The sequence below is a fragment of the Carassius carassius genome, chromosome 46, assembly GCF_963082965.1.
Source record: "Carassius carassius chromosome 46, fCarCar2.1, whole genome shotgun sequence".
Lineage (NCBI taxonomy): Eukaryota > Metazoa > Chordata > Actinopteri > Cypriniformes > Cyprinidae > Carassius > Carassius carassius.
The window spans coordinates 17,838,957-17,865,160 of NC_081800.1; the positions used below are offsets into that span (position 1 = coordinate 17,838,957).

General features: G+C 38.5%; 2 protein-coding genes across 14 annotated transcripts in view; both read left to right on the forward strand.

Annotated features, from left to right (window-relative positions):
- The window catches only part of LOC132129705 (E3 ubiquitin-protein ligase HUWE1-like), a 52,119-nt gene extending 38,694 nt beyond the window's left edge, over positions 1–13,425 (forward strand). For 8 of the 10 annotated variants that reach the window (XM_059541381.1, XM_059541377.1, XM_059541384.1 and 5 more), the window contains 17 exons: positions 89–770; positions 2,377–2,471; positions 2,586–2,742; positions 2,890–3,022; positions 3,654–3,859; positions 4,028–4,284; positions 5,249–5,351; positions 5,658–5,807; positions 5,884–6,129; positions 6,248–6,365; positions 9,191–9,331; positions 9,469–9,756; positions 9,850–9,955; positions 10,067–10,184; positions 10,274–10,455; positions 12,022–12,212; positions 12,400–13,425. In XM_059541381.1, the coding sequence (XP_059397364.1) occupies positions 89–770; positions 2,377–2,471; positions 2,586–2,742; positions 2,890–3,022; positions 3,654–3,859; positions 4,028–4,284; positions 5,249–5,351; positions 5,658–5,807; positions 5,884–6,129; positions 6,248–6,365; positions 9,191–9,331; positions 9,469–9,756; positions 9,850–9,955; positions 10,067–10,184; positions 10,274–10,455; positions 12,022–12,212; positions 12,400–12,502 (3,276 nt within the window). In that variant the 3' untranslated portion in view covers positions 12,503–13,425. The remainder of the gene's footprint in view (positions 1–88; positions 771–2,376; positions 2,472–2,585; positions 2,743–2,889; positions 3,023–3,653; positions 3,860–4,027; positions 4,285–5,248; positions 5,352–5,657; positions 5,808–5,883; positions 6,130–6,247; positions 6,366–9,190; positions 9,332–9,468; positions 9,757–9,849; positions 9,956–10,066; positions 10,185–10,273; positions 10,456–12,021; positions 12,213–12,399) is intronic. The other 2 variants (XM_059541386.1, XM_059541382.1) reach the window with 2 other exon arrangements.
- A 717-nt stretch (positions 13,426–14,142) lies between these two features.
- Positions 14,143–26,204, forward strand: part of LOC132129795 (neural cell adhesion molecule L1-like) — a 63,295-nt gene continuing 51,233 nt past the window's right edge. For 3 of the 4 annotated variants that reach the window (XM_059541562.1, XM_059541564.1, XM_059541565.1), the window contains exon 1: positions 19,383–19,535. The gene's annotated coding sequence lies outside the window, so the exon portion shown is untranslated. Of the gene's footprint in view, positions 14,317–15,479; positions 15,995–19,382; positions 19,536–26,204 lie in introns of those variants that run through there. The other variant, XM_059541563.1, reaches the window with a different exon arrangement.

A 26,204-nucleotide genomic window follows, 5' to 3' on the forward strand; every position in this document is an offset into this window, starting at 1 on the left:
GTAAACATTAAATGCAATAAAGCAATACACAAAATGCATAGATTGTGTACAGATTAAAATGAATTTCTCTCCCTCTTATTTCTTCTAGGTGTTTCCCAGTCACTTTACTCAGCAGCGCTGTAAAGATCCCCTATCGGCATTTTCATCCGAGTTGGATGCTCGACTTTGTGCCAGCTCAACACCGACTGCCAGTGGAAGTTGCCGGTCAGGTGGCACCAGCCAGAGCAACTCCTCAGCTACCATGAGTAATCTCCCTTCTACCCACAATTCCCTGAGTGGATGCACAGTTACACCACAGTCCCTGGGCATCTCCACTGATTTCTGGGATCTCCTGGTCAAGCTGGACAATATGAATGTGAGCCGTAAAGGCAAGGCCTCCATGAAGACTCTGCCCCTAGGGGGTGCTGGTGAGACAGAGGGGTCTCTGTTGAGCCTTGAGGCCTCTCCGCTGGGCCAGCTGATGAACATGCTCTCCCACCCAGTGATCCGCCGCAGTTCCCTTCTTACTGAGAAACTACTCCGTCTGCTCTCTTTGATCTCCATCGCTCTGCCTGACAACAAGGCCACGGAGGTTCCAGCCAGCCACCCAGTGCCTCAGGCCCAAACTGCCACACCCTCTGCTCCTGCCACTCAAACCACAGCGGGGTCAGGGACCATTTCATTGGTGGCAGGTACGGGCACCTCGCAGGGCTCAGTAGGCCAGACTTCCTCTCAACCAGCCACTATGGTATCTGTTGTTGCGAGCAGCACCACCTCTGGCAGTATTGCTGGTGAGTCTCTCTCAGGGCGTTTAAAAACATGAATAAATACCAGCTGATTTGTGTAGTTCACAGTAGTGTTGGGCGATATGGTCATTTTTCAAATCGTCATATTGTCAGCCCGTGAGGTGTTTTAAACTGTGCAGGTCCGCGAGAGAGCCTATGAAATCACCAATAATCGAAAAAATATACTTTCAGACCTACTGATAAACTCCGTCATCACCACATAGTGAGTGTTACAAGTTAAGTGATCAGTCTTTAAGAGAAGGACTATGTGAGAACCACCATGGATAAGTTTGCTCTGTCGCATTGTTATTATTTTGTCTTTATTTGTAAGCCAAGAAAGAGTTAATCTCTCATGAATAAGAAGAGCGTGTTGCCGTGTACCAGCCATTAAATGTGTGGGACATCAACTCCTCGTTTTCGATCTTTCATTTCATGGATTTAACGAGTTATCAGAGTCAAAACGTTACAACTTCTTCAGCGACGGGCTCTAATACTCTCGTTCGTTGACCTCAAATATGGCTTATCATCTGAAAAGTATTAGCAACTTTACATGTCCGCTCAATTTAATGTTAACCTAGAGAAATGTGTACTGTTCAAGTGTCTGTGTGGAGTGGAGTGTGAAAGCTGAACGGTAGCTCACTGCAGGACAGATGGAGGCGCCAGTGCGGTCACTTGCTCTTAAAATAGCTTACTCCATAATTTTTGGTCATACAGATAAGAGTAATACATTTTTTGAATCTGTAAAGACGCTACATTTGTTTGTGTGCATTCACAACAGCAAAACATTGCGCTTTTGTAAAGTAATGAAAGCAAACAGGAAATAGTTTCTGCAGTCTGTCTCTGTGAACTTGAGCGCGAAACTCTGTGTATATCTTTGCCTTACAGACATTAAACATATAGTGAAATGTCTACTTTAAAAAATGAACCAATTCAAGTGGAAAATAAATATTCTCCGATATGTAATCCGTGTGAAACATGCATACAGGCACATTACTACTGCAGAGATGACAAGTCAGTGTCGCTGACATCTCTTAAACCGAGAACAAAGAAAGCAGTAGTTTATCAGTGAATTATTAAAATGTTAATGCAGCCTCTTTACTGGTTTTCCCTGACACATTCATACTCATTACTTCTGCCGGTGCATGTGGCAAGCTTTGTGTGTGCTTGAGCGCTTATTAGGCTATGAAGGCAATTTAAGGCTCGATATTATGATTTAAATTGTGTATTAATAAATGTGCGATTAGTCGACTAATGCTTCAAATGAATGTGTCGACAAGAAAAATCTTTAGTCTGGGATAGCCCTAATTTTTCCCGCTCTGTACTGTGCCTAACAACACTCCTTACCTTTTCTAAAATTACTGTAAACCACTTTTTTTTTTTTGAGGCTTATTGTTTTAATGTATTTCAGTACAAATTTGTTATGCACAATGAAATGAGAATTAACTGAAAAACAGACACATTTATATGGAAGATATCCAGCTTGGTGCTGGATCAGTTCAGATCATGCTGAAGTTAAATAATTTTGTATAATGCTAAAGATTGACCCGTCAATTGTGTTTGGGCTCCTGGCAATACAATGTTTAAATCACATCGTTGTTCCTCTTGATTTTAGCAGGAAAACAGAAAGCAGCAGTGAGCAACACTGACATTGAAACTAAACTGGCCTCTGCTGGACTTACAGAGAAACAGCTGCAGCTCTCTGTGGAGGTATTAACCGATGGTGCACGCACATATGTCACCTCATGTCTGGTTATCCTAACGCTGGGCTCTTTTGACCCAGCTCAGCAGTTGGATTAGTTACCTCCTGTGGTTTGTGTCCAGGTGCTGACATCCCACTCGTGTTCGGAGGAAGGTCTGGAGGACGCGGCCAACATCCTTCTGCAGCTGTCCAGAGGGGATGCACTGACCCGAGACACTGTACTAAGACTTCTACTCAGTGGGGCGCGTCATCTCGGATACACTCTCTGCAAACAAATTGGTCAGTACTACGTTACTACTAAGGTTCTGAATAATGAACATGTATTAATTGTAGATGGCCAGGCATATGCTATTTTACTTAGCAAATAACCTGTTTTGCAGCTTAGTTTGCAAAAATTGTAAAACAATTTTTCTGCTCTGTTTTTAGGCACTTTATTGGCAGAGTTGAGGGAGTATAACCTGGAGCAGCAGAGAAGAGCATGTGCTGATGCTCAGTCTCCTGAAGCTTCTCATGAGGACCCATCCATCACCACACGCCTAAAGGGAAAGATGACCAGCAGGTAAGGCCAGAGTTTCAACCTATGTTACCGTTAGGGATCTGCTTTGTTGTTGTTGTTTTTTTTTTTTGAAGGTTTTTTTTTAAGACTTTTATGATCTATTATTATAAACTGACTTTATTTGATTAAAACATGATTGTACAGTATTATTGTGAAATATTATTATAATTTAAAATAACTTTCCTAATATAAAATGTCATTTATTTCTGGCAAATCTAGATTCTCAGCAGCAATTTTTCTAGTCTTCAGGCCTTTAGAAATCATTCTAATATGCTGATTTGGTGTTTAAGAAAAATTTCTTATGATCAGTGCTGAAAAAAGTTGTGCTACTTAATATTTCTGTGAAAACTTTGATACATTTTTCAGGATTCTTTTATGAATCGAAAGTTTTAAATAGGTATAGTTTGTAACATTGTTTTTACTGTCAGACCTAAACTGTTGAACAGTAGCCTCTAGATTTAAGATAGGTGCAGTTAGGTGGGTTCAAATTCCATTTAGTGTGGTTAACATTAATAAAAGCTTTTGATGAGTAAAATGAGTAAAAATTTACCAAACATTCACATTTTCTCCAGACTATTTCACGACTTGCATTTAACAATACTTGTCATTCTCCTTGGGTCTACATGAATTACAGGTTTGACGGATCAGAGAGTGTGGTGATTGTGGCTGCTCAGAAGCGCACGTTGGGTGGTCGTGAGCTGCAGCTGCCTTGCATGAGCTCACTCACGTCCAAGACCTCCACGCAGAAGTTTTTCCTGCGCGTGCTGCAGGTCATCATCCAGCTTAGAGAAGACACACGGCGCGCTAACAAGAAAGCTAAGCAGACAGGAGGAAGACTGAGTAAGTCACCGTTTTAACAGAGAGGCATCCTGTAATCCTTTAAGAACATGTCTATGCTTTATATTGAAGCTTCTTATGAAGCTTTGAGTCACTTCTCCTATTGAGCGATATACACAGCTTATTTTATGTTCACAGTTCTCTCTAGATTTATTCTCCATTTGTCTCCAGGTTCAACCAGTCTGGGCTCGGCCAGCAGTATCCAGGCTGCGGTCCGTCAGCTAGAGGCTGAAGCGGACGCCATCATTCAGATGGTGAGAGAGGGGCAGAGGGCACGCCGTCTACAGCAGGCTCCCCCACCCTCTTCATCTGCATCCTCTTCAGCTGCTGCTGCTGCTGCATCCGCTGTTGTGGCTGTGGCTGGATCGTCTGCCCCCAGTACCTCTGCAACCAACAACCCCCCCGCTGGCACGGCCAGCGCAGCCACGGTTAGCATGGGCCGCACTGACAGCAGGCAGACTGCTTCTGACTCTACTGACCAGCGCACACACACCCATGTTCATAACATCCTGAGAATTTTCCTAGTAAAGTTATGCGACATCACTTATTACTTATTTTAGTAAAGTTACAATCAATTTTTGAAGTACATATTGCACTGTATTACACAGGGCAGAAGAGAAGAAATTATTTGGAAATTCATGCAAAGACTTTCAAAGTCTTATATTTGTTTAAACCTGAGCCTATTATAATCTTTAATGTTTTCATACTCTGATGTGAAATGTCCTATCAGAAAGTTCTTTAGAAAGCAATACAAATCCCAAATAAACTGACTTTGATTCTCATGTTCACAAATATGTATTATACTGCCATACCCTGATTGAACATCGGATATCATGACACAAGTAAATATTTGCTTGCAGTTCAGTTTAAAACTAAGCAGCCTCTGAAATATCAGCTTAGTTCTCTATTTATCAAACAGCTGGACACTATTTTAAGTTACTAAACTGAACTCACATTTGTTTTCCGGAGATAAACTAAGTAATTCTGTCATAAGACCTAGCAGTGAATCTTTTCTAAACCCCAGATCTCTGTCCCATTTCTCACCTGCTCTGCTTTCCACTTTATCATGCTGCATTTAATGCACAAGTCTGTATGGTGCAGTGTTTGAGATGTAAATGTTGCATCCAGCTTTGTGTTTCTCTCTGGTCTCTGACTTTGTCTATTTTTGCATGGTTTGATTTTTGTCTGGCTGTCAATGCTGCTTTGCTTTCTCACCAATTTTTTGAATGTTTTGATGCATGATACTGAATCTCTAGCACTGTTTCTGGTTTGAGTCTGTGACTACCCCCACTTCATCTTTTTTCCTACATTATACACACTGTTTGTCTCTTCTCCTCTGTCGGGAGGAAATTGTATTGAATCTCACCCTGTTCCTTGGTTCCCCTGGTTCAGTCGGAGGTGCACTCTGTTGCCGAGCCCCCAGCAGCTCAAAGAGATGATTCGCCTATGGATGTGGACCAGCCCTCACCCCTAGAGCAAGACCAGGCAGCAATAGGTAAGGTCGTGTGAAATAATAGATGTGATGGCAATAAGAACATCAGTAACTGGAATTACCTCCATAGAAATCACTGAACTTATTTTTATTTTATTTATTTTTTTTAAATCATATGTGATTGCTGTAATGTATAGTGGTACTGCGAGGATTCTACCAGTTGTTATTTGATCTTAAAGTAATTTGTGAAATGGATGTGATATTAATGTTTACCTGGTGCTGCACTGATGTAACTTGAGAGAAATCAGTGTCTGAAATGAGTGGTTTATATAGTATGCATGTTAAAATATGGTTTGCATGTGTGAAAAGGTGAAGAAAGCAGCAGTCAGCAGGAACAGGAGGAGCGCTTGCCTGACCTTCCCCTGTTGAGTGAGCAGCTGTTGTTGGATGAGCTATGGGACATGCTGGGGGAGTGTCTGAAAGAGCTTGAGGAGTCTCATGACCAACATGCAGTTTTAGGTATTTTTATTTTATTTAATGTTTTTAGAAATAAAGGAATTATTTTATGCCAACAAATCTCTTTGTACTGCTTTAGTGCTGCAACCTGCAGTGGAAGCCTTTTTCCTGGTGCATGCCACAGAGCGGGAAAGCAAACCTCCGGTTCGAGACACTCGAGAGAGCCAGCTGTCACACATCAAGGATGAGCCACCCCCATTGTCCCCTGCTCCACTCACCCCCGCCACCCCCTCCTCTCTGGACCCCTTCTTTTCCAGGGAGCCCTCTTCTATGCACATCTCCTCCAACTTGCCTCCAGATACACAGAAGTTCCTGCGTTTCGCAGGTGAGTCAATCATACACAAGCTGTTCTGTGGTCCCTTATGGGGGTTTGCACAGGGTAGAGGAATACATGATGAAAACTGATGAAGGCTGTCATAGTAATGAATCTCTGTCTTTAACAGAAACCCACCGCACAGTGCTGAATCAGATCCTGCGCCAGTCCACCACTCATCTGGCAGATGGGCCATTTGCCGTTTTAGTTGACTACATTCGCATCTTGGACTTTGATGTCAAACGCAAGTAAGATACATTATATAGCTTTTATCCACCAAAATCTAATTTTTTTTTTACATTGATAAATGTTATACAAAAACAATTTAATAATTATAACATTGTATGACAAAACATGAAAAAGTTTAAAGTCTTTTTACCCCCAATAACTGTAAGCTTTATATAATACAAACAATACGTAATTGCAATACTTTTGTATTACCTTTATTTTTACTGTAATACTAAGGTAAAAAGGTCGAAGGCTATTTTTGGGGCCTGGAGAAGTTTTGTCATGCCCTGACATTTGTGCTTTTTTCAGTTTCTTATAAATATCTAAATGGCCAAAGTCTAATCTCACTGTTATCAGCACAAACTGGTCTATAATAATATGTGAGCAGCATGTATGTACATGATTGTATTTGAGAAAAAAAAAGTTATGCGTGTTTAGTGAAAAACTAAAAATGTTACATCACTTGAATAAGGCAATAAAACACATACAGAACATTGGTTCCCAGGGCTTTTGAGAACTGGAGCTTGTAGCCTAGAATTTTTCTTTCTAAATTGTGAAAATCATCTTGTTTACTCACAAGAAAACAATATATTGATTTAAATTTTCTAAGACACTTTTTGTTGGTAAAAGTCATATGCGAGGAGGAGTCAACTATCATGAATATCATTGTGATTTACACCTGAGAAGACAAAGGCCCGCATAATGAGCTGCATAATGAGCCTTTCAGTCAGCTGTGTGACTGAGAGGGAGGAGTTACAAGAAAGAATGTGAGGACAAAATTGTATATAATTTTATGTTTGTAGTTTATTTAGAATATATTTAATTATCCCACAACATAATTTAATATTCACTTGCGAGTGCAGTTAAACAGTTTATTAGGAAAAATCAAAGCTGACTTTCAAAGCTGATTTTTTGCATCATTACTCCAGTCACACAATCCTTCAGAAATCCTTTTAACAATCTGATTTTCTACAAAAAAAAAAACAACATTTATTGTTATTATTATTATTATTATTAATGTTGAAAAGAGCTGAGAATATTTTTTCAGGTTTTTTTGGGGGGTGGATAAATTGAAAAGGACAACATTGTTACATTTGTTAGTTACATTTATTTGTTACATTTATATTATTTACATCAAGCTTTTGAATGGTATAGTAGTGTATATTGTTATTGAAACTTCATAATGTTTCACTTGATTATACATTTAGTCAGGAATTATAGTTTGGGAAAAGTCTAACTAGTAAAATGTTAACACGTTATGTGAAAACTAGTACAAGTGTATATATATGTATATATATATTAGGGCTGCACGATATTGGGAAAAAATCACATTGCGATATTTTTTTTTCTGCGATATATATTGCGATATGAAATCTAATCTAATTTTTTCTTACAAACAAAAATGAGGTGAGCACACTTACATTCTCATTTTAAATGATTTAAACATCGACACCATCGTGTCAATTGATTAATATATGCGCGAGGGAGAGAGAGCAAGACAAGCAACTCTCTCGCTCTAGCGCTCTCTCTTTCTCTCTCTCTCTCGCGCTCTCTCTCTCTGCCCTGTTAAACTGACAGGACTTAAAAACACTAAACTTTCACTCTATGATGGTTAAGGTGTGCAATTAATCCACGAATCACATTCGTCAAGGGCCGGGGAGCAGCTGGCCCGTACAGTTAATGAATAACGGATCAACTACGACAGCCTACATCACACAACCTGCGATGTGACTATCGTGGATTCGTTCATCACGATATCGATGCTTAAACGACACATCATGCAGCCCTAATATATATATATATATATATATAATATATATATATATATATATATATAAAGAGACTTACTCAAGTTTATGATCTCTGCCTGAATAAAGCGCTTTTTTTTCTGAGGAAATCCAAATCACATCTTTTTGGGCTGAATTGTCTTATTCCTCTCATCGCGAAGCAAACAGTAAAATAAAAAAAACTTGAACAATCTCGCTGCGTTGTCTTCTGTTGTGTGGGCGTATTCAAGGCACGCGCTTCAGTCAAACATTAGAATCTGAAGAGCGCATTCAGCGCGGGGGCGTGGTCGCATTAGAAGATAATGAAGGGAGGGAGACGTGCAAAACGGACATCGCATTGTTTTCATATGGTTTACTTTATCACAGAATATTTGTTTTCAGCAACACTTGTTTAGTTTAAAAGTAGACATGTCAGGCTTTCTATAGATATCTCTCTCATGTCTCTTCGTTGAGTATTCACTGAGTTACAGGTCATTTTAATGATGTGTTTGTAAATGAAGATCAGCGCAGACAAAGGCTGCAGACAGCACACCTTGTTTGTTATCTTTATTTTATAAATGCACAAAGTTTTGTAGTTATGTCTGTATACAAAAAAAGTAGACCCTTTACAGATTCGATTGATGTATTGCTCTTATCTGTACGATCAAAACTGAAAGTGTAATTTAAGTTCTTTTCGGGGTTATCAGGAGAAAATGCCTCATAACGCGTATACGCATTAATCGACTCCAGAGGGTTAAAGTAGTGAATGTCTATTAAGAATCATTATGGAGAATGGGAATTACAAAAACTCAAGTCAAACATCTGAATGTAGTTATGAGAAATTGTGGTAAATGTGCTTTGTCTCAATCTAAAAATCAGACCTAATTTTATTTATGCAAAATACACTTTTTTTAAATTCATTTGTGGATGAAATGAAACCCGGTTACATATATTTGTGTATTAATTTTATTGATTTATTTTTGAATTAATTTATCTTTTTTGGGGGGGTTGAACTTATTTGGGTTTCTCCAAATTTTTTTTCTGGGTTGAGTCTTTTATCTAATAAGTGTGTCTCTTAGGTATTTCCGTCAGGAGTTAGAGCGACTGGATGAGGGCCTGAGGAAAGAGGATATGGCCGTTCATGTGAGGAGAGACCACGTCTTTGAAGATTCTTACAGAGAGCTGCACCGCAAGAGCCCAGAGGACATGAAAAACAGACTGTAAGTATCTCACGCTTTCTCACTCTGCCACTCTCTCTCACACAAACGTGCAGTTTTTTTTTTTACAGATAGCTGCAAGCAGCATGAGCAGGGCAATTTAGTTTGTTCTCCTTTTCATATGGTCTCTTTCTCTGCAGGTATATAGTCTTTGAAGGAGAGGAGGGTCAGGATGCAGGTGGGCTGTTAAGGGAGTGGTACATGATCATCTCCAGAGAGATGTTCAACCCCATGTACGCCCTGTTCCGCACTTCTCCCGGTGACCGGGTCACCTACACAATCAACCCCTCCTCCCACTGCAACCCCAACCATCTCAGCTACTTCAAGTTTGTGGGACGTGTGGTGGCTAAAGCAGTCTATGACAACAGGCTATTAGAGTGTTACTTCACACGCAGCTTCTACAAACACATCCTGGGCAAGAGCGTCAGGTACCAGCAAGGTTTATTCTCATCCATCATGTTTAGGTCTTATTTATCTCAATGTATATGAAATAAGCTTTTTTTTGTTTCTGTGATTCATAGGTATACAGACATGGAAAGCGAAGACTACCCCTTCTTCCAGGGTCTGGTCTACTTGTTGGAGAACGATGTGTCCACTCTGGGCTACGAGTTGACATTCAGCACAGAGGTATGGGCTGAATTTTGAAACCAAGTACACTTCCTTATTTTGTTATTGCTAATTTAAATTTTTTTGGTATAAAGAAACAGGCATCATAATCACTTTGTCATATGTTCATAGGTCCAAGAGTTTGGCGTGTGTGAAGTGAGAGATCTGAAGGCCAATGGTGCCAATATTATTGTCACAGAGGAGAATAAGAAAGAATATGTGCATCTAGTCTGCCAGATGAAGATGACAGGTGAGCTTACACTTCAATAAACATAACTGCTTGTGAGGAACGGGAGGTTCAGGAGTCTGTCAGGGAGCTGTAACTTCTGTGTTTTTTAGGTGCAATCCGTAAGCAGTTGGCTGCCTTTCTGGAGGGCTTCTATGAGATCATCCCCAAGAGACTGATCTCCATCTTCACTGAGCAAGAGCTGGAGCTTCTCATCTCCGGACTGCCCACCATAGACATTGACGACCTCAAGGCCAATACAGAATACCACAAATATCAGTCCAGTTCTATTCAGGTATTTAGACACGAAAGGACGATATGATAAAGTATTTGTTTTATTTATGACTGTTGTCTTAATCTCTGAAGTTTTCCTTGTTCTTTGATCAAAATGTAATTTATTGCCGTGCCACAGCCAGAGGGAAAAAAATCATGATCAATACAGTGCTACAGGGATATGATGTATTTTTGCAGGCCAGCCCAGATGTTAGCATCACCCTGGTTCTCTCAACAAAAAGCCTATAATATTTTCCTATTTTGCATTTGGTAACTTGTTAGCATCCACCTTTTTCAAGACAAGTAAATGTGGGGTAATGTATTTTCTGTTTTAGAATAAAACATGAAGATATATTGAGCCTGTTAACCACAGACCTTGTTTCAGGCTTTTAATCATAAACTCGCTAAGTTTTTCTCAACTCATTTCTCATGCAGCACTCTGTAATTTTAAAGCCAGCAAAATGCATTTTCCTTCTATATTGTACATGTGTTCATGGTTTTATTTGTAAATATTTGTTTATTTGTTCATATATTCTAGGGGTGGGCGATATTGGGGGGTGGGGGGGGGGGTTCAATTTTCTTTTTTTTTTAATATATCAAGATTCACGATTTTATCACAATTCTGTGTCATGTTGGTTTTACTATTTTGCAAGTTGTCTGAGCATTACAGCCAAACTAAAAAATGAATGGCGGATATTTAGGCCAAAGAGGGCGAAGATAAAAAATTTTGTTCTTATTTTTTAATAAAGATAAAGGGACAAAGATGCACATTGCAACTACACATAATATACAAATAAAAACAAACAGTGCATTATTTTCTGGTACAATAGGTGTATTTAGCAGGAGCATTCAAGAAATTGAATGAACAAATATAAAAATAAGACACTATATAAACTGATTCCTAAAGCAACTGTTAAATTTCTTCAGTCAAGAGCAGTGAGTGATTTTTCTCTTTGTGTCTTGTTGTTTTATACCATTAAAGGAATAGTTCACCCAAAAATATAGATTCTGTCAGCTGTCTGTCAATTCTGTCATAGTGTTTTATTTTTATACCACCATTTACTCACTCAAAAGTGGTTTTAAACCTAAATGAGTTTCTTTCTTCTGAACATAAATGCTATTTTGAGGAACGTGGAAAACCAAACAGTTGCTGCTCCACAGTGACTTCCATAGTGTTTTTTGCTGGTATCAAATTCAATGTGGAGTAGCAACTGTTTGGTTACCCACATTCTTCAAAATATCATCATTTGTGTTCAACACAAGAAAGAAATTAATACAGGTTTGGAACAACGTGACAGTGAGTAAATAATGACAGAAATGAAATTTAAGGGTGATCTATCCCTCGACAGCAATGACAGTAGGCTTCATGTTTAATAGGCCTACTGTCCCTTTAAGACCTGCATGCATTCAATATACAGGCATGTATACATTTTTCTCTCAACTGTTTGCTTTCATTTTAGACATAACCGAGTCTACATGTATTCATATTGCACACCCCTAATATATTCTGTATGTTTTTTCATGCATTTACTCCACCAGATGTATTCTCTACCTGGTTTTAATTTTCTGTCCTCATTACTCTCCACAGATCCAGTGGTTCTGGCGTGCATTACGATCCTTTGACCAGGCTGACCGGGCCAAATTCCTTCAGTTTGTTACAGGCACATCTAAAGTGCCACTGCAGGGCTTTGCTGCACTGGAAGGAATGAACGGCATCCAGAAGTTCCAGATCCACCGAGATGACCGCTCCACTGACCGCCTGCCCTCTGCGCACACTTGGTAAATGAACACCTCAAAACAAAAGTGTTTCCATGTGATGCATTTAGAAATTCCTAAATGCATGTAATAAGACAGCTCTAAAATCCACATGCTACATCAAATGGCAATTCTGGTCTAGTGCACAAGCCAAAAATGGCTTTTTGTTTCTTATTGCTCTTTCACCTCTTTTATTCTTCTCTCCTTCCAGCTTTAACCAGTTGGACCTCCCGGCGTATGAGAGCTATGAGAAGTTAAGACACATGCTGCTGCTGGCCATTCAGGAATGTTCTGAAGGCTTCGGACTGGCCTAAAGACTGTCCTAAACCCACACACAGACGCACACACACAGACGTAGACTTACATTTTGTTAACTTATGACACACATGCATATTCACTCTATCATACATACGGTCAAGACCTACTTCTGATCCACATAAAACAAACGGATGGCTGACAGATGTATTGACATTGCCTATTGCACACAGAGCCTCTCATTGACACACCGAACTGTATTTGGTATATGTGTGTGTCTCACTTCCCTATTAAAATTACAGAGCCGAGAGAGGATCACAGAGGATATCTGCGGACTAATATAAAAGACATTTTCTCCATTTAGTTTGGTTCCTCTGTACAAAAGGTTTGGGAGTTTAATATTTTCTTTTTTTTTTGTTCTCTGGCTGTTAAAAAGGAGAGGGCTATTTTGTGTGTGTAAAGAGAATGGTTGTAACCCTCTGGCGGGGGGGAAAGTTGATTGTCCTCTGTTGCTCTCAATAGCTTTGAAAATGGGGACTTTAATTTTGGGGAGGGGAGTCATGGACTAGGGCGAGAACATGGAGTGAGGTATTGGTGAAATTGCAGACGTGCAGGGATTTTCAGAATGGTGAAATTTCTAGGCAACTTTTCTGGTATTTTTGGAGAGGATCACACAGATTTGAGAAGTGAAGGACTGAGAAGTTGAACCGCGGGTGCTCAGACACATGCGGTTATTACCCAACTGCTGATGCAGCCTCTCAGCAGCTAATCAGAACATAAATTGCTACATAAATAAATGCATAAAATGAGCCCACTGTCTCCTCTAGAGTTGTTTCAATGTATGCCTTACACATTTGCACTAACAGGAGCAAATATCATTTATATGTTAAGAAATATACTGATGGAGGTCCATGGAAACCAACTTGACACATGCTGTGGGGTCCAAGTATTAAAAGCTCTATTCTTCATCCTGAGTTATGTATGAGGGATTCTGTCCAGTTATTGATCAGCTGCACGAGTTATTATTGCTGTGGATTTTTGTTCATCAGCCTTTTAGGACAGGATTTTTAGCCCTTGTTCTTGCCCTCTTTCACTGTTTTTGCATGAGAGCGGGTGTGAATCTGGAGCTTCCAGTAATGTCCCTGCTGGGCATCCGTGCTGTTAGGATACAGTTCATCACGCCTGCTTTCTCCTCCTCACCCCAGACTGCAGGAGTCCACTTGGCTGGACTGACAGCTTCCAACATAAAGTGCCAGATCAAAGGTGAGACAGGGAGTTGGAGCTGTGATCATTGCCCGTCTTTCTGATGTTTACTTTAGTTTATTGCTTTTAACCCTTTAGCTGTGCTGACAGTCTGTTACGTGATTTGGTGTTCCCGGTCAAAAATGACCAGCCTTTTAAAAACTGCTTGTAAATATCTCATTATGCTAAATTGTCACCGATCTTAGATTCAATGATTTGTTAACTTGATTACTTTAACACAGATTTTGTATTTCTTTTTGGAACCAGTGTATAGGCCTCGTTGATCTGAGTTTAGCACCTCAGTTTTTGAGTGAATTTTTTTTTTTGTGGATCATTTTGGCAATGTTTCCTCACAATCTGACGTGTGTGAGAGCCCCGATCAATCAAAAAGAAATATGGAATGGCCTAACTGAAATAAGTCTACCAAAGTCCCCCAACAACAAAATGTAGGTGTAAAGTGTTTTGTCTATGCAACGTGACTTGCTATAAATAATAATTTACCAGGTTGGACTAAAACGGATGCTGTACATGGTTTACCTTCTGGACATAACATTGTATGTTCAGGGAAAAACTCATAATATTTGACTAATCAGTTATGACTTTGCATTTCAGGCTGGCCAGCAGGGGGAGTGTATGGAAGCATATGGGTAGCAATATTCAATTTAGAATGTAAAATGCAAAATGACAATGCAATATGTAAAATGGCAATGCATTTCTGTATTTACATTTACATTTTCCAATACACTTGTGCAATGTTTGGTGCAAAATGAAAATGAAATTACATAATTTTCATTTGCCATTTCATACACCAGTTTTAATATGTAAAATGAATACTAATTTTAACGCTTTATAAGTTGCAAAATTAAAATGAAAATGTATTACAGAAATGATTAGATATGTATAACATGTTCAAGCAAAAACTGTGGTCAAATTATCATTTAAATGCTATTTTTCTTAAATGCATTAACACTCACAGTCAAGACACTTACGATTGCATTTTCATCCAATGTCCCGCAATGAATGTAGCAAAATTCAATGTGCACATTGAAAATGTATTCCGAGCCGATCACGTGTCCGCCCCCTCCCACCATGTCAATCACTGCGTGAACAAGGCGGGGCTTGCAGAAGGTCAGAGACTCAAATCTCAAGAAGAGGATTCAAGTGAGAGAACATGGACAGTGCTGCACTCGCACCGACTCTTATTCTGTCTGAAAGAATGAAAAGACCAAGCTGAAGGTGGAGCGATTCGACCAATCAGATGAAAGCAGCATTTCAGCTCCGCCCACAAGTGCGAATGAAATATTGAAGCCATAAATCGAAATGATCAAAACGTACACGGACCAACTGTCTTGTCCATATTCGGCCCGGAATGCATTTTCAATGTGCACATTGAAATTTGCTACATTCATTGCGGGACATTGAATGAAAATGCAATCGTAAGTGTCTTGACTGTGAGTGTTAATGCATTTAAGAAAAATAGCATTTAAATGATAGTTTTGCCACAGTTTTTGCTTGAACATGTTATACATATCTAATCATTTCTGTAATACATTTTCATTTTAATTTTGCAACTTATAAAGCGTTCAAATTAGTATTCATTTTACATATTAAAACTGGTGTATGAAATGGCAAATTAAAATTATGTAATTTAATTTTCATTTTCATTTTGCACCAAACGTTGCACAAATGTATTGGAAAATGTAAATACAGAAATACATTGTCATTTTACATATTGCATTGTCATTTTGCATATTACATCCTAAATTGAATATTGCTACCCTTATGCTTCCATAGGAGTGCAGCGATATATTAGTTATTACATATACTTAGTTATTGCACAAATACTTAAATCATTTCTAATAATTTCAAACATTTTCTTTCAGGGATAAATGAAACGGTTATGGTTACCTGTATGCATGTTTGATCAAACTCTGCCTTCACTACCACCCTTCCATGCAAGTGCCTTTGTTTTTGTTTGACCTGATAAACAAATCAATATTTATAATCAATAATGTAAGCAGGGTCAAGAGAGCATTTGTACAGGTGTCCTAAACAAAGTTGCTCTTATGGTTTTCTCAAAGTTTTTCAGTTGTCACAATTTATTATCTTAAATATACTGGTTCATATTTGGGAAAATGTCTAGTGCAAGGCATAGGGCCAGTTCATTAATGAAGTGTGTTTTTTGAGACGAAGCCAGAGCACTTTTGGTGTAGCATAGTGTGCATAAATCAGCTTAAATGTTGACTATCCTGGAGAAATGACAAGGAAGGAAATAAATGGGCTGCTTCATTTTTCAGGCCGACTGAAAGGTAATTAACTTCATGCTCCTAAATGAGAATGTATATTTTAACCTTGAGTAGTGCTGGTGGTAATTTCCTGAACAGACGTCCCATTTAATGCTATTAAGTTAAGCTGTGAAAAGCTTAACTGTATGATCCAGCAAATCATATTGTTTGCAGACAATGTTACAATTAGTTTTAGCCCATTATGCATTTGTAACATTGTCAGTGACTGTGTTTAATGAAAACAATTAAGAGGTACTGAGTCTTAAATAAATGTGCTGATGCTTTTCAGAGCATAATTTTAGGTCTTTCAATTCTATGAAGATGCATTCGGAAGCTGGGTGTTAATTCGATTAAATTAACAGCTACGTATTTAGTGACAAACTCCGTCACATTTTCACCGGTTGTTCAATGAATCCCACTCACAGAAGCCAAAAGTGTCACCTTTTAAATGTTTTCCCACCTTTGTTCTGCTTCACTTGCTTTTCATCATTCTGGAAATGGATTGGGCGTTTTCTTAAATCAGAGGCTGAGAACACCACTGAGGCTCACATGACCTCAGTCAAATTAACTTAGTCTATTCTATTCAATTCAAATTAACTTATGAACAGACTGCATTTTAGCAATGACCATTTTTAATCAAGCACTGGCTTCCTTCCGGTCTACATCTCTGGTCTTTGTTTCCTTTATCTTCATCTCTCTCACTAATTTTTAGCACAAGTTTCTTGTGCTAGTTCACAATAACTAGAGACCGAGAGAGCGAGATTAACGTCATCGCTTGTCCCACTTTAGATCCAGAGGAAAGCTGGATGAAAAAAAAAAGTGCTGTTTTGTCTGTATTTGTGACCGAAAGACTGCATTAATGAAAAATCATTGTGTTACACAGTGGCTTCTCTAGCAGATGGAATTAGTAACTGTTATCCTGACATTTCCAGCCAGAGAGGTTGTGTAGAAATTCCCTATACAACATGGGACCACTTTCGGGGTCGCTGGTTTAGCTTGGTTATTTTGCGGCTATACTTGGACGGTTAATAGATTATTTGAATTCATTAGGTGGATGTTAGTTCATTCTGATGGTCTGACCTGGTGTTAATCACTAAGTAATTGAAGGGTAATGATGGAGGCAGAGCTCATTGGCTTCTCTCCAACTCATGAATTACTGACAGACCAAAAGTCCAGATTACTTAAATAAAATGTTTAAAATTAGTGATATGTTTACAGTTGACTGCATTGTGTGGAATGAATGAAAAACAAATATTTTCCTTATTTTTATTTATATGACAATGCAGCGCGTGTGCATGTATTTATACTATATGTATACACCATTCAAAAGTTTGGAGTTGGCAGAGTAAGGAAGTCTCTTATGCTCACTTAGGCTGCATTTAGTTGATCAAAAATAGAGTAAAAACAAGTTTAACTTCTAATTAGATTCGGTTCTCAATTATCACAGTTAAACAGTTGTGCTGCTTAATATTTTATGGAAACCTTGGCAATGTTTTTTTCTTCTTTGAGTCGGAAGCTCAGAAGAAAAGCATTTATTTGAAATGGTAATCTTTTGTAACATACACATTTACTGGCAATTTTTAACTATAATATATTTTGTGTTTAAAGTATATAGTACAGATTAGAATCCACTAGCTACTGGAATATTCTTCTTGACATAGCCTATAATGAGCATATTCTGACTAAAGCTATATTATCTGATATTTATGAGTGTGGTGAATTTTGCAATAAATAGGTAATTACTGTTCCATTGCTACACAAAAAAAAAAATGTATGTGTGTGTGTGTATATAATATGAGACCTATATATAATATGAGACCTTGTGTGGTTGCAGGTTTGAATCTGATCTGTGTAGTGTTTTGATCCCAATCCCCTAGTTTTGTCTTGTCTTTGATTTTCATATGAAATGAAATAAAAAATACATTTCGACCACTTTAGCTCCATATGTCGAGATTGATCATAATGCTGTAATTTGTTTTTTGGTGGTTGACAGTCTATTTGTAGCCCTTGCAAATCATACTTATTCAAAGCGGCTATTTTGCATGAGCTTTTGTTATTGCATTTGATGGCATTGATGCAAACTGTCAACTCACTGTCCGAGATTTTCTAGATAAACCTTCAAGCTTCATTTGTCCTGCCTGATTCAGGATGTGCTCATGGACCTGTCACAAATTGAGGTCCTTTAACAGAAGGCTGGGCATTAGTTTCCAGTTAAAGGGTAGCGACTGGTGTTTTTCAGCATGTGTGTGTCGTGAAAAACCTTCAGGAATGACACTTCTTGTAAGTGTGGCAATGCACACAAAGCTGGATGATGTCACATAACACAGAGATCGGTTCTTTGTAGAATCATTCTAACTCACAAGCACTGACCTTTACTGTATACATATACACCATCACGTCTACAGTGTGCTTGCATGCTGAGGATGGTGAATGTGTAGCTAGAGAGATCTGAGCATCTGATAGTTGCTTTTTTCATCTGGAATAATCTGCCAGTCTGCAATGAATGCCCTTGCCTCATGAATCAAATTGAGCATGATTCGTTTGTCAACCGTTCGTCAACCATTCAACCGTGTGCTATTTTCACAATATATCACCTTCAAGAGTGTAAATGGTTAAGAGGGACATAAATGATAGGTTTCCTCTTATAGTTTATTTCACTCCTCTGCTCTATGTATAATCTCCACACACACTGCAAATGTTGTTTTTGAATATTCACGTTTAATTGAGAAGTGAAATTGAATATCAGGACAATATATTTATTTTTATTGTCTTAAGCAAAAATTAAACAAACAAAAATGATTTCCTTATCTATATCTATATATATATATATCTATATTCCAGTATCCTTAAAAAGTGTTTTTTCTTTTTGCTAAGTAACTATATATGTGGATTATACACACAAAATAGAGCCTGACCCCACATTCCTGGATCCTTTCTTTCTATATTTCATCCTCCAATTTCAAGGACAGGGTGTAGGGAGGGATAGACAGAAATCTTTCCATGTGCCACCATACAAACGCTGAATAACAATGCACTAATTAGCATAACACACAATTCTCATTCCTTATTGCTCACATCCGCCAAACCACCAGCAAGAACCCTTTAATGGTGCTGTAGAACAGCTCTCTGCATTTACCATTTCATCACTCCTCTGTCTGACTGAATCTCTCCTCCTGTTCTGACAGATCCTGCCAATCACCGATGAAATTATGCACACATTTCATCTGGCACCAGGAGAATGCGGAGTGGAAATCAGGATGAAGACAATAAAGGAATGGTCAGAGAACGAAGGGAAGGGGGAAGAGGAGAGTGAAGAAAAAGAGGCAGGGAGCTAGATGAAAAAAGGGTGATGTCACTGGCTATTGATGGCAGCCAATCGGAGGCAGGGAGAGGCAGCGAGGGAGCCAGGAGAGGGTGTGTTTTCCTCGCACTGCAGCATCAGCGGGGAAGAGAGGCCACAATCAATCTGACACAGAGTAGGAGACACAAGAACCTTCAGGGACAGATAAAACAACAGAGTTGCCACAGGAGGACGGAAACCTGAAGCTGTTTCGAAACTGTAGAGGTACGTGGAGAAGGTTGTCAGTGAGAATGTCAATAGCATTTAGTGTCTGATGGATGTCAAACAGAATTGGCTTGTTTTTGCAGATTTTTCATGTGGTTTGTTGATCGCACCTTTGAGACTTTAGGTGCAATGATGTAGCAGTGGGGTTGGTATCCGGTCTTATAAACTCGGGCTATTCCATTCAAAAGAATTGCATTGTATTCGTCATTTTGTTTATTTTTTTTATTCCTTTCCATAGGGTTACATTTAGACCTTTTAAGAATGAAAAAAAGCAAATAACATTTTATTTAAACTTACGTGTGTTAAATGAGATGCTAAATGTGTTAATTATATTTATTAATTCTTTAAAATTTAATTTTTTTCACTCCTTGAGTTGCCCTGTCTCGTAAACAGGAACAGCTCTCTGATGGATTCCCGCACATCCCATGTGAAATCAGCAACAGGCTTTTCTGTTTTCATCTTTAATGCAAGACTGCACTCTTGCCTTGAATAATCGTGCCTGTTCTGCAGCATGCGCTGGTCTGGTTGCATTTTGCAGCCTCATATTGACCTAGACATAATGCAAAGATTTGTTGTTTTTATAAAAATTTACTTGATAGAACCAATAGCTGGCTGTTACTTAATTTGGTACAGTTGTTACTGTATTTTCTAAGGCTTTATTGTATAAAAGTGTATGTTTTGTTAGTATCACTATGATGTTTTTAATAATTGATGTATTATCTATATGGTTAGTCCTCTTTCCCCCTTGTTTTGCTGGGCCGTTTAATTGTGTTAATCACCCATGAGGGTATTGTGGTGTTGAGAGTATTGGTGGTCTGCAGTGCTGCCCCTAACAGTGGTGTGTTGGTGTGTGCAGTACTGAAAACAAATAATGACGCTTTTATGGGGCAGGTGGCAATAGCAAATATATGAGCGTGAGAGCATTGGGTGGGGCCTGCATTTATTTTCAGTCCCTTAAATGCAGACACACTCACCTGGCATTGCGCTAGCATGTTTGATTAAGGGTGGGTCTCACTCACAGTGCTCAGGTTGTATATCAATAGCTCTGTTTAGAGCATATAAGTCTCTTATTATTTAATTAAACAAATTCTTTGGTATTACAAAAGAAAAATCTAAAAAGTAGTACCATAGTGCAGTGATTATATTTTTATTATACACATTTAATTCAAAACCATGGTATTTTCATGGTATTTTCATGGTATTCCATGTACTTCAAAGAATTCTATTACTGTAAAATTAAACATTCTATATTAAAGGAGCATTGCGTAGGTTCTGAAATTTCTAACCGTTACTGACACCAGTGGCCGTTAGAGGAACTGCAGCCAGTCTCATGCTTGTTCTCAGTGCGCACGCTTTGTTTTTTTTTTTTTTTTTTTTTTTACTTACGAGGAGTGTCCGTGGGTGTCTGAATTGTGCTGGAGGCTGGTCGCTTCTTTCCATCCGCAGAGTCCATTTGAAAACACTATTGCCGCTGCTTACTATAATGGCTGGCGTGCCGTACGGTTGTAAGCCCAAGTAAACGAGAACGCGCATGACGTCACATTTTGTGAAGTTTCGCACTAAATCGGGCCCGACTCCTCCACACACAATTGAGCCTACAGGCTGATAGAGGCAACCGTGGTGGACAGGCGAGGTGTCATTCTTTTTTTTTACATCATGGTTGGCTCATGTACAAATGAAAACTCTATCTTAAAGATTTTTTTTTTAAGTAAAAACCTCCACATAGCTCCTTTAATTGTACAGTATAAGTACTGTGGTAGTACCATGCTACAGTGATTAATATATTCATCAACAATGGTTTTTACATGGTACTCCAAGATACAAAAAAAAAACATAATACTATGAGATTTTTGTAAAATTGTTAAAGTACTGTGGAAGTACATTAAAGAACACCATAATGCCATATATATATATATATATATATATATATATGAGACACAGTGATTACCTTATTTAAAACCATTGTGTTTATGTAGTATTTTTAGGTACTTCAAATAATACAATGCTAATATTATGATTCTTTTGCGTAATTAAAAATTTTCTTTTATCCTTACAAAGGTATGGTGGAAGTACCATGGTTCAGTGATTTTTTTTATATTCATAAACCATTTTATTTACATCGCACTCTTAGGAACTTAAAAAGTAAAAGCATAATACCAAGATATTGCTGTACATTTTTAAATTTACCTTACAAAAAGTACTGTGGAAGTACATTGGTGCAATGATTGTTAATTTAAAACGAATGTTTTATATTGTAGAATATTGTATAATTTTTATATTACCAAACGAAAAATAAAAAAGTTGTATTTCAAGGTGCTCCAAAGAATACCTTGATTTTATTACAGTATGTAGAGCTACTTATTTTAGGTTAACCTCAGTTTTTCTCCTTCCAAAGGAATTTTGACTGGTTGCCTGTCACTGATGAGCAATGACTCAAGTCTTTCTAGGATAAATCACTCAGAATTGATTCTTGACAGAGTGTCTGTAGATGGCACACAGGTGCTTGGGCCATGAGATGCAGAGTGATATCCATTCTGTGCTCTACAGCTATCGTACTGTAACAGCTCTTGCTCTTACTGTACCATACCAACAGTCTGTGTGCACATGAAAAATATGATCTGCCTCTGCAAAATCTTCCCCTCTGAGGCAGAGGCTTTAATTGAGCTGTGTGCACAGATGGATGGATGGGCTGGAGAGATTTAGGAGGGATGAAAGAAAGGAAAGAGGGTGGGGTCACGTTTGACAGGCGAAGCTGTTGCGCTGGCCGATAATATATGTGCACTTATGCCGTCTGAGGAGACCAACAGGGGGAGAGAGAGAGAGAGAGCGAGAGAGAATGGGTGCAAGGTCAACAAGGGAAGGGACCGGAGCAGGGAAGGGTCTGTTAAAAGAAGGACTGAGAAAATGAGCCTTTCTTTGATGGCATCCGTTTTGACATCCGAAACACTATCATAGGCTACATCCACATTAATACAGATAAATCTGAAAACACTTCCACATTAATACAGATAAATCTGAAAACACTTCTTTACATTTTGGCAGCCAAAATAAAAAAAAATTGTCCTGTCTTTTGAAAGGCTGCATTTAATTGATCACAAATACAGTAAAAATAATAATACTGTGAAATATTACTATTTAAAATAACTAATACGCTGATTTGGTGCTCAATTATTATTATCAGTGTTGAAAAAGGTTTTGGTGCTTAATATTTTAGTAGAAATGGTGATAAAAAAAAATTCACGATCTTTTGATGAATGGAAAGTTGATTAAACTGCATTTATTTGAAAATATTTTATTTATATATATTTTTGTAACAAACATCTTTACTGTCACTTTTGATCAATTTAATGCATCCTTGCTGAATAAAAATATTAACTTCTCTTTTTTTTTTATTGTACCTAACCTAATCTTTTGAATGATAGTGTATCACGATTTCCATAAAAATATTAAGAAAATATTAACAAAAGCCGTTTTCTAACATCAATAATAAGAAATGTTTATTGAGCAGCAAATCAGCATATTAGAATGATTTCTGAAGGGTCATGTGATATTGAAAACTGGAGCAATGACTGCTGAAAATTCAGCTTTTCCATCACAGAAATGTTACATTTTAAAATATTTTCAAATAGAAAGAATTAAAAATCATTTTGAATGACTATATACGTGTATGTGTGTATATATATAAATATTTATATGAATTTGAAAATATTTGAAAATATTACTGGTCTTACTGTACTTTTGATCAAATAATTGGAGAGCATAAGAGACTTTTATCCATATTAATGCAGATGTAGCCATGGCAGCATGTAAGAATAACACTAGAAACGCAATTGTCAGATGCAGAGCATCTGCTGTGGATGTGCTGGCTACAGAGGAGCTCTTGGGAGAGACAGCACAGCCCGTAAGTCTCCACAGCCACTTGTTATCGCCTTAGGGCATCAGTGTCGCTGGCACATCCTGCTCCGGCACACAACCGGGCAAAAAATCCCCCCATAACACGTTTTAAATACCCGTGCAGTAATGAAAGTTTTACAACCTACTGCTGCAAGTCTGCTGGTCAGCCTCCACAGAGAGACCGTCACATTAGTCAAACCCATTTACAGAGGCTGTGGTTGGAGCGACTTTCTGCGGAAAGGAAGGGGATGACAGTGGCATGGCAGAGACAGTCAGACGAGCCTGGAGGACTGCAAGGAGTGGAGCAGGGTGCATTACGATGATTTAAAGAATGCACAATGATGAAATTGACCTGTTAGGACAGAATAACCACTAATAGGTGGGAAAGTGTCTGTATCTTAAGTTTCTACATGAGCTCATGAGATGCGGAAAGGTGGAGGAAGAAGGGTGGATGGTAAAGCCTAAGATGCACAGGGGTTCAAAATTTATTGGGACACTTAAGAAACATATATTTTAAGTGAAAGTGACGTGACATTCAGCCATTGTATGGTGACCCATACTCAGAATTTGTGCTCTGCATTTAACCCATCCGAAATGCACACACACACAGAGCAGTGAACACACACACACACACTGTGAGCATACACCTGGAGCAGTGGGCAGCCATTTATGCTGCGGCACCCGTGGAGCAGTTGGGGGTTCGATGCCTTGCTCAAGGACACCCAAGTCATGGTATTGAAGGTGGAGAGAGAGCTGTACATGCACTCCCCCCACCCACAATTCCTGCCGGCCCAGGACTCGAACTCACAACCTTTCGATTGGGAGTCCAACTCTCTAACCATTAGGCCACGACTTCCCCAATATATGAATGCCATTGCTTTATCTATTTTATATGTACAATTAAGCTGCCAACATAAATATGATAGAGAGAGAGAGACAGAGAGAGCATCCTTAAGTTATACAAATTACATTTGTAAATTGTTGAAATTTTTTATATTTTTGCTAAATGAACCATTATACAAATGATTTTCATTATATATTACACCTTTTTCTGGTTGTCAAACTAGCTTTACTTTTGATAATGTATTATCTAATAAAATGAAATTCATAAATTAAGTCTGACAACACCAATTTCTTTGGTGCCTTTTATATGTGGACTGCAGTAGAACACCCTCAAATGTTGAGAAGATGAAGAAGCTTCCACAAAGTGCAATAGGGAATAGGAATCAAGAGAGAAGATGAGAACTGAGGAGAAAATGAATTTCATTTATAACCCTGTATAAAAATGCATTAGAAAAAGCGATATCGAGCTTTGAACAATCCTCTTCATTGTTCTTTTCGGCACTCACAAGTGATTTTTGTTCTTCAAGGCTGTATCTTTATTCATGCATTCCCAGGCAAAATACTTCTCTAGACTGCAATCAGAGTAATGGGTTCTCAAATAAATTGGCGGTTCTTTTTTTTATTTTTTATTACCACACATGGAAAGCATCACTAAATGAAGCCAATCATGCAGTTGAGGCCGTAATGCAGCTGTCTCAAACAGTTGGTCCTAAATATGTTGATGAAATTAACTTGTGCTGACAGAGGTCACATTAAATCACTCAATTCTACAGATTTAATCACCAAAAAGCAGGCGTAAGTTTAATGATAAATCAAAATAATCCTACAGTGCACATCGTCAACTTCCAGTTCAAACCCATCTTGGACAAAGGTTTTCTTATCGTAGCCTGATTTCGACAGCAGAAGTTGTTCAAAACACTTTTTATTTTGAACTGCGTAGGATGTGACTGACAACATAAAGCAACAAAGTCAAAAATTGTAAAGAGAAAAGGCAGCTGTGCTAAAACAAGTGCAGTCTCCTCCCATAGTCTAGTGAAATAAAGTCTTTGTCTGACAAACATTTGCCTCATTCAATAGAATGGAAAAAATGAGTGGTTTTGGTTTTGAGCTCTATTGAGAAACCCATAAGTGAGGCTTTGGTCTGAGTTTTAGTCTGGGTCTAAGCGTGAGACAGTTTATGATCCTAGACCAAGACCACGGCATATTTTCATAATCTTTTTATATCAGGAGAGACATCTCCATAGCTGGTCTTGACTTTGGTTAGTGTACCAATGTAATGAGAGTAATGTAATGTAATAAAATGGACAACCCGGTTATTGGACTCATAGAGCTGGGTTTAGTCTGGCACTGGGTCTCAATGAGTCTCATTTCAATCTGGATTGGGGGATAGTCTTAATCTGGCTTAAACTGGGTCTTAATAGATCTAGTCATGGTCTGGGTCTTTATAAGCCTGGTAATGGTCTGGTCTTGACTCCAGCTCAACTTTCCATTGCGTTTCAGTCCTCCAGTGGTATAACTGTGAGAGTGTTTGCAGGTTTGTGTGCCAGGCCTGAGGCTTTGAGTGTTTGTTCTAGCGAAGTCAAAGCGTTATGCCAGGCATGATATATTCATTACTGCAGGATCAGTGCTCTGGTGAGTGTGATCCCCATGCACTCGGCTAATTTAATCTCATCTACTGTGTTGTCTTATTTCACACTGCACCCGCCAACCACCCAGAAGCACATTAAGACCTGGGGATGGTGGAGCAAGTCAAGACCAAGGAAAGATGCAACATATCCCTCTTACAGAGCCAGTGCTCAGATGGATGATAATCAAGAGAGAAGTCTTACACATTTTAGCTGTCCTTTTTCTGACAAGGTGACTGCATACATCTGAATGATTAGATGTTAATTGTAGTCTTGATGCTACAGTTGTGAGGTTCTGCTAAAGTGT